The following is a 12,934-nucleotide window of genomic DNA, read 5'->3' as shown; positions in this document are numbered from 1 at the left end:
CAAAACAAACAAACCCTCCAAGCCTAATGAATGTAAGATTTTGTGAACAGCACCAAGAAATCTTGCATATGCTTAGGATTCTGTAGTCTAAGAAGGTGAAATAATTGTGTGTCCAAAAGATTTTTTTCAGTGCCCATGAGGCACCAGTCTGTATTTATATTAAGACGTACATTTTAAAAAATTCAAATAATGTAGCATTGCCATTCTGTTATTTAGAGAGTGTTATGATGACAGCTATAGAAAAAAAGCTAGTAATTAAAAAAGTTTATTTCAATTCAACGTTTTTAAAGCAAACTCAGTTTTAGAATGGAACAGGCTCTTCAAATCCTGATCTCGACTGAAATAAACAAGGATACTCTTCAAATTCTGCATAACAATTTAAAGTCATTATTTTCCTTCTTCCACTCCTGTGATATCCTGGACAGTGCAATGCAGAACTGCATATTGCACACTTATTTTCAATCTTGTACTTTGTGAGAGTGGTTCTGATCCATGGCTGTGAAGAACAGGCAGACTGCCGTTGTGATGAACACATGCACTCCCTCATAAAGCAGTTTTGGTGAGAAGACGCTCCATATGAACAGGTGGTAACGCAGGCCTGTTACCAAAACGATGTAGATGGCAACTGGAATCGAACGCATTAGAGCATAGCAGAAAGAGCCATGACTCACTGCCACTGAATTCCTGGTGACAAAAACAGAGGAGTTAATTCTTAGGCAAACTTAGTGAAGACATCAGAGTTCCTCCACTCTTTAGTATTATTTCACAGCACAATGAATACTCGTGGATCTCCACTTTGTGTTAGAAAACTGATTGAGGCAATGATATAACTAATAGAGCTTGTCCTTGTTATCTCTACATCTCCTATAATGTGCAAGCATGGTAAGTTTAAGCACAGCAACTGTGACCGAACTAACGGCACCTCAGTTCACCTAACACTTAAAAGGTTCTGTGCTTTAATATACTTTGTTCCAATTATTAAAATCTCCATTAAGAAGTTTCAAGATAGCTCTGTCTCTTGTTGGCCTTCCAGTGCCATTCCACAGAATCTGGAGGCAGAGAAGAAAGACTCCAGTGCTCTTCACAAATCTGCCCAGCCTGCACAAGGATAATCAGCTGGAGTCTATTCCCCTGGAAAAGTGCATAAAACTTGCCGGAGTACAGTGCTGCCCATAGCCAGTAACACTGTACAAAGCTACATAAAAATTGTGCTATTAGAAAACTTTGCAAAGCTAGCTAACTTAAGAATCTCCAGAGAATACCTTGTTCTTAGGCTTACATGAGCAATATGTTGCATTCCTGTCACAGCAGTATAGTTCAGCTGGGCCCACCGTATTGAAAGAAATGTATGCCCCACATGTAACCTACACAGCCTGAATCTGCCACACCGAGGAATTCTGGTGGGTGACAGGAGTCAGATGAAAATGGAAGTGAAAGGATTTTCTGTACTTGGATTGTTTTCCCTCCCCTGAGGTGCCAACTCACAGCAATGATGCTGGGTTGGCACATGTCCACTTTCCCCAAACCACATCTGCAGAGATTTATTCACACCAAATTCAGATGCTTACCTTTTCAGACAAAATGAAGGAATAAAGCTATTTCACTGGAATAATAAGCAGAACATTCCCCTCTCAGCATCAAAATATTTTACATCATCAGTTCCCAAAAGAACACACTGACAAAAAGCAGAAGCGATTTACACTAAAATCCTGATCTGAGAATCTGTTCTGCTCCTCCCAGTTTTTAATTCTAATCTTGTTCCAAGTAATAAAAATTTAAGATGACGAGCACTTCTGTGAGATGTAAATTAGTCACTTATGACTAAGTAAGCTACGGAATGCAGTATTTTATATAAAGCATTAAATAACTTATTATGTAAATCAAAATAATTAGGATACAGTCTTGTTTTCCATCAAAGTCTACAAAAAATTTCCCAAGGCTTTCAGAGTGAGGTCACAAAAGCAGAGCTGAAAAATCAAATAACAACAGCAAGTGTGAATGATTGCAAAACACAAATTCAGTCAACAGAAAACAATTTCCCTTGCTGCTTAGCCAAGGAAACAGTGACTGGGAGCAAACAAGGCTGCTTCCTGCTTCTGCATAACTATCTTAGTCTTCAGTGAGCTTGTGTAAATAACCAGCTGTATGTTTAATAACTGATTTTGTTGACAAGAATTAAACAAACTGCAGTTCACTCTTAGCTGTTTTCATGCTGATATAAGTAAAAATAGTATTTGTAGTAGATGGATGATACAATTGAATAAACAAAGGAAATGTTTTATGAGTCAGATGGGCAAACAGGCAATTTTAAAAACATTTTCTAGAGAAAAAAAATGCACTTGATAGACCAGCTAGATGAAGGCTACCAGTGGTTATGGCTATCACATTCATTAAGCTCAGTGATAGGATTTTCAAGGTAATGCTAAAACAGAGAAGTGATAGTGTCCGCAAACTTACATATCCAGGTCTTCCAAGAGCCATACATTTTAAATTTAAATTTGTTCTTATTTTTTCCCTAGTTAGTGCTCACCTAACAACACATTTAGTACCCTATTATGAGAAGGCTCCTCATTGTAAATCCATGGTGTTAAAAAAAATGTATAAATGGCTACTTTTTTAAATATTAATAAAGTGGCTGGAATATGATTTTCAATAAAAATCTCTGTTCACTTCTTTGCCCCAAACTTAGCTAGGCATAATGTTTTAGATACTTGCATTTTATACTGGAATGAGAGCACACAGTAATCTTTACTAGTAATATTTAAACTCTGTATTTTCACATTATGATTACTAGCAAAGAAATCCCAAGTCAATAAATAAATGGTACAATTCTTTCTGTATTCTGATATAGTAAAAACAATGAACTGTTTTCTGTTTCTATAATACCTTAACTTCCTAAAGGTCCCAACACTGATACAGGGAATTGACAATTAACTAATTAACACTTAAAAAACTAACACTTGACACTTAAAGAACTAACCCTACCTCACATCACTAAAGACACTTAGAGACCTTAACTTGCATCACTATTGCCTAGCCTTTCTTAGTTTTGTGTAAGTTTATTGTACAAAAAACAGGACTTCACTGATGCCTTGCAAATATAATAATCCTTGGGTGCATCCTTGGCGAATCCTTGGGTGCACTAGATAACAGAAACTTGGGCACAAGACAGGAGATATGCCAGTTTCAACCAACTCAGCAGTCTGAGGCTTAACCAACTCATCACATTGGATCAAAGGTGACCGTGTACAGAGAAAGAGGACCTGTGTTCACAATCACTGTGCAGCTGCAACCAGGAGGAGCCAGAGGTGGAGACTATGGAAAGGAAATGGCCTCCTGGAACTCATTGTAATAAGAACCGCCTTCTCGGGGACAGGTTACGAATATGTATAGGTGTTCCTAAAAACTTTCATGAATACGTAACACTTTATTGTATTTAACCAAGCTCACAACTACTGTAAAATACTCACATCTTGGGTGAATTTATTCCCTGTGTGTCCGATGTCGTAATTGCATACCTTCCTTACAGCCTCAAGGATTGTAAAGTCAGTTCTGCGCCTCAGCACTGGCCTCATCTCTCAACAAAACACAGACACCTACCTGCAGAGGAAATTCTTGGACAGCCTCACAGTATAATGCAGTGGTGCAATTTAGAGAAGGCAACAGAAGTACACCGTATCCACAAAGTTAAACTGTTAATGAGGTCAAATAGCAGGATAATTTGGTTTATTTTGGAGCTGGTGTAACAGTTCACATGCAGGCTGTTGCAGAAACAGCACTGAAATGACTCAGCACAAGAAGTTAGATCTACTCAGCCGTTCTGATGCTAAGGCAATGACACAGTTCTTTGAGCACAGCACCATTCTTTCTTCTAGCTTCTTCTGGGCAACCAGTTTGCCAAATAGGTAAGAACAATGGCTTTGTGCACTCCGTCTGCTAATTCTACACACACAGAGTGACAGCAGGGTACAGGGCTCTGCCATGCCACCAGGAACACAGTGGCCAGCTCTCAGTTACCAGTTATCAGCTGCTGCTGATAACATGACCAAGACAATCCAGGTAGTTCAGCTGGTTCCCAAATTATTGCAAAAGAAATCTCTAGGAGAGCACAGAAAGCTGGCTGTGGCGTGCCACTCGTGTATCCTACTGTTTACGAGCTGGATCAGGCAGTAATGAATAATCTTGCAACTTCTCAAATGCTGCTTCAGTGAAAACAACAGAAGATTACAGGACACATCTTAAAAGCATCAACCTGTAGCTACTCCATACTGAACTGTCTCTGCAGAAGTTAATGCTGTGTCTTATTTAACAAAGAAGAGCATAGAGGGATGTAAACTGTAAACACAACCTCCATGTTCTGACAGAGCCAGCCCAACACTCTGCATAATGCAGGAGTAAAAATACCAGCACCCAGCCTCTAATACTGAGCTCATTTAGCAAAGTAGCTTGTGGGGGGGTTCAGGGGGAAGGAAGACGGGACTTTAATGAGAAATCCAAATGTGTTAAAGATGACAAAGCATATCCAAACTTCATGCAAGATTGATGCTGAAGATTTCTAAATCCAGAAAAAACAATGCCTTCAGAGACTTCAGAAGCAAAGAACACTACAGATTCACATCACTGAACATGCCATATTTAGACTGCAAACATTAAGTACAGTTTAGAGCCCATACTGGCTTTCAAAAATCTTCTCTTTTAATTGAATATTTATTATGTAGAAAAATATGGCCATGAAATTGTGCTATTAATAGATTTTCTACTTCTTTTGATCTCCTAAATCCTAATTGCCAGTGTTTAGTAAAATCTTTCACCTCTGAATCCACCTTTGAGGTGCTATTACAATGGGTAATACAAAGTTTTTAAAATGAAAAAACTACAATGCCAGAAACATGAAAGAAAAAAAGCATGTCTCCCAGTTACACAGAATTCTTAGCAGATGGTGGCACAAACTGTGTACTTTCAAAACAGAGCAAAACTCTCCACAGACAGCCCTACAAATGCTTCCACAAATAATTTAAAAATACACCGCTTTATGCTGTTCCAACCCATGTTCTAATCCATCAAATGAAATAAGTATTTTAGAAGTGTGCAAGCATATTAATAAGGAATACCCCAGAAATGTAATTTTTCTGGGACTGGGGGAGAGGGGTCATGTCTGGGAGGTTTTAGTCTGAAGTGTGCTGAATCTTTTCAATGAAAGTTATCCTCCCGCATTTCTGCACCTCTATCTCCTCTTTTCTAGCTGAATACCATTGCCTAGATATCTCTTTTGAGGATAGTGAATGTGCACATTTGAAGACAGTTTCTACTGTATTATTATTTTTTACTGTATCAGTGGCACTTTTTTTCCCTAGGCTTTCTGCAGTTTCAGTTTGTAAGATGTTTCTGTTTAGTGCTCTCTGAAAAATAGTTGGTGCTTCATTAATCTGTCCTGTGTCTCCCACATGCCCTACTCTCACCTAGTGCAATTCTTACAGTGCTGTTTTAGATTACAGTACACAATGTGGCTTTGTCATGGAGAAGCTCTTTATATTTTTAGCAGATCCAAGGGAACCAAGAAGTACTTTGGAAATTTACATTATCAACTCTGGTATAGACTCAATCAGAACAAAATTAATTAAATAGATTCAAAATTTTTGATGCCAAACCCTATCAATGTACAAATATCAAAAAAAGGCAGTTGCCAGCAAGCTACTTTTGTCAAATACGTTCTGCAGCCATGGAAATGAAGGAACTTGGGGAGGACCATTGATTTTCTTGTGTCTCTCCCTTCCCAGTAAGAAAGGTGGAAAAACTACAACTAACTGAGCAAGGTCAAGTGCCTGTGACAGTAAATTACAGTGGAGAGCAGTATATGTGGACTATGGTATGGTGTTTAGCAGGTTCTCAGAAACACTTAGCTGCAAAAGGCTGTTAAGACCTAAAACTTAAATTCTTCTAATTTCGGCAGCAAGAGCTGGAAAAACAGGATCATATCAACTGTTTTGCCTGTTTTCACCGCTGGCTTTATCAGTTGTGCTAGGATCTTCCTGTCAGGAGAAGTAGTAGTATCAGTCACCCAGAAGAGATAACTCCTCTCACTGGCATCCACTACTAGCTAACCTGCTTAGAACAGAGCTCTGTCTAAAACACAGGGCATATATTGATTAAGTTTTAGATGTCCTTATTCCCTTCTTCAGTCAGGCTTGGCCCCTGAAAAGAGTTCTTGAGGAACTCCCTAAATTTGTTAGCTAACAAAGACTTCTATTAGATTTCAAGTAGGAATCCAGTTATGCTTGCATTGGGCCAGAAAGTCTGGACAGCCACTGTGAATAGCTGCCATCATCATTTAACTGCTTAGGGCAAGAAATCAACTGTACTTTTAGTAAAAGGCTTCTAAAAATGTTGCCAACCTAACTGGAAGGCTGTCAACTAGATCCAGATCATCCCCTGTGTGTGTCCATTTCCCCAAACACTGATCCTGTGGCAATCAGCTTACAAAGGACTGGAAACTCTGAGCTTTTCAGCTTCACCAGAAAACAAACAAGAAAACACTTCACAAGCTCAAACATCCATGTCTATTTCAATATTGCAGGCAAAGAAATAGCTGAACTGCACCTGAGGCAACACGGCCTTGTAATCTCTACATTTCTTCACCACAGTGAAGGTACGTTTTCAGTAGGTATCTTTGACTGAGGAAACCAGCTTTGTCCACGTAAGCTACAATGGCTACTGAGGAGTTCCAGTCATTCTTTAAAGACAGAATTTGCATGAAATCCCAAGTGTTCTGCTTGATATGTTTTTCCTCACTACTTCTGTGGTGGCCCATACTGGTCTATCTGCAGTGACTGTTCCTGCCTGTTATCACTGCCTCAAGCTTTCCTGTAAGGTTCTGTTCGGGTCAGTTCTCAGTGCGTGTTACTCTGTTCAGCTCCAAGAAGACAAAAAAAGTTATATCAGTCTATTCCTGTTCACACTGGCCCAGACTTTAAAGCAACAAGATACAACCAAATAACTGAAATTCCTAACAAGCAAAACATAAATCATAATTATTTCAAAGATCAGCATTTTCTGCAAGTATTCTTCTACAATCCACTTAGGACTTCTGAAGGGTTGAAAAATGCCTGAAGGATTTTACATCAGCATCATACATGCAGGGAATAACAAGAAAATTTATAGCCTGATTTCCTGTGAAGGTGCATCTCAAGGTTTTCCTGCTAATCTTTGTAAACAAATAGCTCTTCTTCATTATCTTAGCTAAAGGTGTAAAGAAAAATTGCATCCAACAATTGTTCTGGACAGGCAGGCTCTCAAGAGACTTAAAATACGCTGTTACCATGTTATTTAGTTAAATTCACACTTACCAGTTTAGAATATACTGGTCTAACAGGACACGTAGACAGTGTCACCAAGCACTTCTAAAGAGGCAAGGCACATGTTATTTAAGTAATGGGTAGGAGATAAGTATGGGTGGCCAAATGCAGAGGGTGGTGATCCATGTTTTTTAGCAGGCTGGTAGCCTGTTATAAGTAGGGCCCCCCAGGGATGATTGATACTGGGCCCCAAGCTGTTCGACATCTTCATAAATGATCTGGATGACAGGATTGAAAGCACTCTCACCAAGTTTGCTGATGGCATTAAACTGGGTGGGTCAGGTGGACATGTCGGAAGGGAAAGACATCTTACAGAGAGACATGGACAGGCTGGAAGAGTGAGCCAGGAAGGACTGTATGAAGTTTAACAACAAGTGCAAAGTCCTGCACCTGTGACAGAATAACTAAAGGACTCAGTAGAGGCTACAAATTGTGTGGCTTTGGGAACAGCCTTGCTGAAAGTGATCCAGGGATCCTGGTGGACAAGCTGAACATGAGTCAGCAGAGTGTCATTGCAGTAACAAAGGTCATCAGGTCCTGGGTTGCATCTGCAGAAGCATTACTAGCAGACATAGAGATATGATCATCCCACTCTACTCAGTGCTTGCCAGGCCACACCTGGAGTACTGTGTTCAGTTCTGGTCCCCACAATTCAAAAAAGATGTGGACAGACCACAGAGGGTTCAAAGGAGGGCCAGAGATAATCAAAGGGCTGGAGAGCCCACCCCACAAGGTAAGACGGGAGAAGACAAGCCTCAGAAAGACTTCATCATAGTACCCCAGCACTTAAAGGGTGGCTACAATGAGGATGGAGCTTCTCTCTTCACCAAGTACTGCATGGAGAAGGTACAAATTGCCCCAGTGCAGGTTTCATCTCAGTATAAGAAAGACATTTTTTACAGTGAGAACAAGCAATCACTGGAATAACCTTGCCAGGGATGTGGTAGAGTCCCCATTATCGGAGGTGTTCAAGATGCAACTGGATAGGATGCTAGATGATCTCTTCAAAACCCCCTTTCCCATGAAAGGCTGGACTGGATGATCTTTCCAGGACACTTCCAACCTGGGCTGTTCTATGGTTCTATGAAGCAATGCTTGCTCTCCTGCACTGAGGGCAGAGTCAATTCTTTCTTGTATTTTTCCATTACAGTAACTATTTTTAAACTTGTGACTTCAATAAAATAACAGCTCTCTCCTCAAATTACTCCTGCTGCTCCAATAACATACACATTCAAGAAGAACTTGTGCACTTCAAGAAAATATGTGAGAAGACAAAAAATCCTAGATAAATGCAGAAGGACAGTATCTTACATATAGGCCTTATCCACAGCTACCAGAACAAAGAAATCAATTATGTTGGCCACAGACAGCGACAGACAGAAAAATGAATGGTGAAAAAGAAAAAAATCCTGCAAGTAAGAAGAGTAAGGGCAAGGCTATTAGTAGCAAAAAGTACAGGTTACATCTAGAAACATTTCTACAATAAAGTATGTAAGCAAAAGTCTAAAAATATGGTCCTCTCTCCAGAAGTGCCCCTCTGAATGGCTCTGCTCCTGCTTGAGCAGTAATATAAATCTCTGAGGAAGCAGCATCATCACGCAGCCCTTACTAATTGTAGAAATAAAGTTGGTACTATGCTTCAATGTGAAGATTTCTGTTTCAGAATTAAGAGGAAGGAATACCCAAAGTACTGAAGAGAAGGAGGAGAGAATACCTTCACTGCACTGTATGTACTTCCTGCAGTGTATCAGAATATTGCCCACAACTTTCTTCACACATAGAGAAGTCATTATCACACTCAGCACTTGTCAGGCCACACCTGGAATATGTGTTCAGCTTTGGTCCCCGCTATACAAAAAAGATATGGGCAGGCTGGAGAGGTTCAAAAGAAGTGCCCCACAAACAATCAAAGGACTGTGAAGCCACCATGTGAAGAAAGGCTGAGAGAAATGGGTTTCTTCATCCTTGAGAAAAGAAGGCTTAGGGGAGGCCTTATCACCATGTTCCAGTACTGAAACGGTGGCCACAAAGAAGACGGAGACTCCCTTTTTACATGGGAAAGACAAAGGGTAAGGGTACAAGTTCCTCCAGGGAGACTCAAGTTGGACAAAAGAAGGAAATTTTTCACAGTGAGAACAAACAGCTATTGTAATAATTTCCCCAGGGAAGTAGTAGATTCCCCAACACTGGACACTTCTGAGATTCAGCTGCATAGCGTGCTGGGCCATCTTGTCTAGATCATGCTTTTGCCAAAAAAGGTTGGACCAGATCATTTTTGTGGTCCCTTCTAACCTGATATACTATAGTTCTACAAAAAAATTGTTCCACCTTCGCAAGAAATTAAGTGCAAGATCAATGTGATTTTTAGGAAGATACCTCACTGTATTAGCTGCAGACCCTCTCCCTCATCAGAGTCCAGCTGAGGAGAATGCTGAAAAATCAGCACAGGATTTTTTATGCCATAGCTTTGGTGATAGTGTAATGTTAATCTTGACACTGACACAGCAAATAAAGTAAACAGACAAGGATACAACTTTCACAAAATTACAGATGTTACTTTGCAGTTTGAGTATGTTCAGTGGCCAAGGAACCTAAGGTGACAGCTCTGAGGAAAATGTGGACATTGCCTATTGAACAAAACATAGGGAAAGAGAGAAAAGGAGACAAAGAATGAGTGTGATAGTGAGGAAAAGGGAGAGATTGAGAATGAACAGGAGGAGAGAAGACCAGAGACAGCTTAGACTGCAGGAGGGGGAGGGAAAGTAGAGTGATGAAGCAGAAGTGAGAGAGAGAAAATAAGCAAAGAAGAAGTAAAAGAAAGGGAGTGTGAGGAGGGTGTGAGATACAGGAACAAGCAGGATGAAAGGGGGAGAGAGAAAAGGGCAGAGACAGGAACAAAGAGAGAGGGAGATATCGAGCCAGATTAGGAAATGTGACACCCATCTACAAGAAGGGCTGGAAGGAGGATCCAGGGAATTACAGGCCTGTCAGTCTGACTTTGGTTGCAGGGAAGGTCATGGAACAGATCATCCTGATTGCCATCATGAGGCACATACAGGCTAACCAAGCGATCAAGCCCAGTCAACATGGGTTTATGAAAAGCAGGTCCTGCTTGACTAACCTGATCTCCTTCTACGACAAGGTGACTCGCTTAATGGATGCAGGAAAGGCTGTGGATGTTGTCTACCTAGACTTCAGTAAAGCCTTTGACACAGTTTCCTCCAGCATTGTCCTGGAGAAACTGGCTGCTCATGGCTTGGATAGGTGTACTCTTTACTGGGCAAAGAATATGGGCAAGACAGAAAACGAAAAGTGTGCAAGACAGAGAAAGTATTTGAGAGAAGGGGGTGGGGGAAGACAGAAACAGAAAGCATATTGATGAGAATGGAAAAGCACAAGACAGCGAGAAGAAAAAAATATGCAAGGGAGGCTAGAAGCATCTGAGGGAGAGATGGGACATGCCCCCCCAAAACGGATAGCATGCAAAAGAGGAAAACAACACACAAGAAAAAGCAAGCAAGGGAAAACATGAACAAATGAGATAAGGAAAGCATGTGATACAGAGGGAAACCATGAGAGAGGGGCAGTGTAGGCAAAGAAGAGACATGAGTGGGAGGGGGAGGCAATGCACACAGAAGAGAGCCAAAGCTCAAGACTCCAAGAAATATGGAAGAGAAAGAGGGCAGCAAGAAAAGAGTAACAGAGCAGAATGTGCACAAGAGAGAAAGCTTGTGTGAGAAGGAAAGCAAAAGAAAGAGAGACATAAAGAAAGCACTTGAGATGGAGAAAGCACACAAGACAAAAAGCATGGGGAGGGAAAGGTGCAAGCACAAGAGTAGAAAAATATGCAAGAGAAAGTGATAAAGTTTGAGAAACTTAGATGAGGGAAAGAGTAAGAGAAGGAATGACAGGGTGAGAGTAAAACGGAGAGGGAAATAGCAAGGGATAGGAAAAGTACATGAGACAGGAAAAAATCACACAGTAAGAAAAAAGCACGAGAGCAGAAAAGCCTGCAGAAGCAGGAAAGATTGAGAGAGCAAGTGCACAAGAGAGGAAAAGGATATGAAAGAGCAGAAGCACACTGAGGACATGGAGAAGAGAAACCACAAGTAAGAGGGAAAACACATGTGAGAGAGTTTTTTTATGCAAGAAACAGGAAATGTGTGCATGAAAGTGAAAGGAAACACATTACAGCATACTCAAAACAAAAGGAAAGCACGTGCCAGGAAGAAGTAAACATGTGAGAGATTAAAAGACCAAGACAATGGGAGAATGTACAAGGCAGAGAGGGAAGCATGAAAGAGATGTAAAGAACAAAAGAGGGGTAGAGAAGAAGTAAGAAAGAGAGAGAAAGCATGCCTGCAAGAGTGTTGAACAGCATTAAGAAGCATGAGACAGTGAGTGGGAGTGCTGCAAGAGAGAGGTGAAGAGCATCATGAGAAGGAAAACAAGGGAAAAAAACTGCATGCAAGGAAGAGAAGCTCATGAGGGAACATGCAAGAGAGTAAGAGGGAAAGCGTAAGATGGAGTGAAAAGCATGCAAAGAAGGAAAGCACATGTCAGAATTCCTGAAAGTCAAAGCCTGAGAGTGTATACTGAGTCTGCGATGGAGTTAACTTTCTTCACAGCAGTTAGTGTGGTGCTGTGTTTTGGATCTGTGATGAAAACAGTGTTGATAACACACCTATGCTTTAGTTATTGCTGAACATTGCTTGCATCATTAAGGCCTTCTCAGTTTCTCATGCTGGCCCCCCAGTAAGTAGGCTCGGGGTGTGCAAGAAGTTAGGAATGGGACACAGCTGGGACAGTTGACCCCAACTGATGAATGGAATATCTTATTGTGTTCAGAAATAGCAGCTGGGGAAAAAAGGAGGAAGGGGAGATATTTGTGCTTACAGTGTGTCTTTTCAAGCAACCATTATGCATGCTGAGGCCCTGCTTTCCAGGAAAGTTGTTAAACATCTGCCTGCCAATGGGAAGCACCGAATAAATTCCTAATTTGCTTTGCCTGCATACCATGCCTTGCTTCACTTATTAACTTGTCTCTATCTCAGTTCCATGAGTTTTCTCACGTTTGCCCTACTGATTCTCTGCCCCAACCCACTGGGAGGAGAGCAAGCAAATGGCTGTGTGGTGTTTAACTGCAGACTGGGGTTAACCCACAACAGAGGAAAAGTGTATGAGAGGGGAAAAGGATGACAGAGATTGAAACATGCAAGAGAGAGAAGGTACAAGCAAGTTGGAAGGAAAACACACAACAGACACAGAAACGGCATGCACAAGAGAGGAAAAACATGCACTGGAGGGACAGCATCTGAGAAAGGGAAAGAACGCACGAAAAAGCATGAGAAAGTGTCACAGAGGAGGTGTCCTTGTTTTGTTAAAAACAAGGCCAGTTTCTCTTTTAGTGAATTTTCCTTTCAGCTCAGTTCTTCTAAGTAGCTGCACTTTTCTGAAGTTGACTACATGTTATTTGTAAACAGAAACAATGATATGCAAGGTTGCTGATAAAAATGCATGTCTTGTAAGTAAGAAGGGCATATTTGCAAGGAGAGGCTAACAGAACAGGTGACTAAAACTGG

General features: G+C 40.8%; 1 protein-coding gene across 1 annotated transcript in view; it reads right to left on the bottom strand.

Moving 5' to 3' along the window:
• Window positions 1–366: 366 nt before the first annotated feature.
• Window positions 367–12,934, bottom strand: part of PIGG (phosphatidylinositol glycan anchor biosynthesis class G (EMM blood group)) — a 94,280-nt gene continuing 81,712 nt past the window's right edge. The window contains exon 14 of the mRNA XM_080362773.1: window positions 367–684. Coding sequence (XP_080218899.1) covers window positions 459–684 — 226 coding nt within the window. The 3' untranslated portion in view covers window positions 367–458. The remainder of the gene's footprint in view (window positions 685–12,934) is intronic.

This window comes from Nesoenas mayeri (genome assembly GCF_963082525.1).
Source record: "Nesoenas mayeri genome assembly, chromosome: Z".
In the NCBI taxonomy this organism is placed as follows: Eukaryota; Metazoa; Chordata; class Aves; order Columbiformes; family Columbidae; genus Nesoenas; species Nesoenas mayeri.
This window is presented reverse-complemented; position numbering and strand designations above follow the sequence as displayed.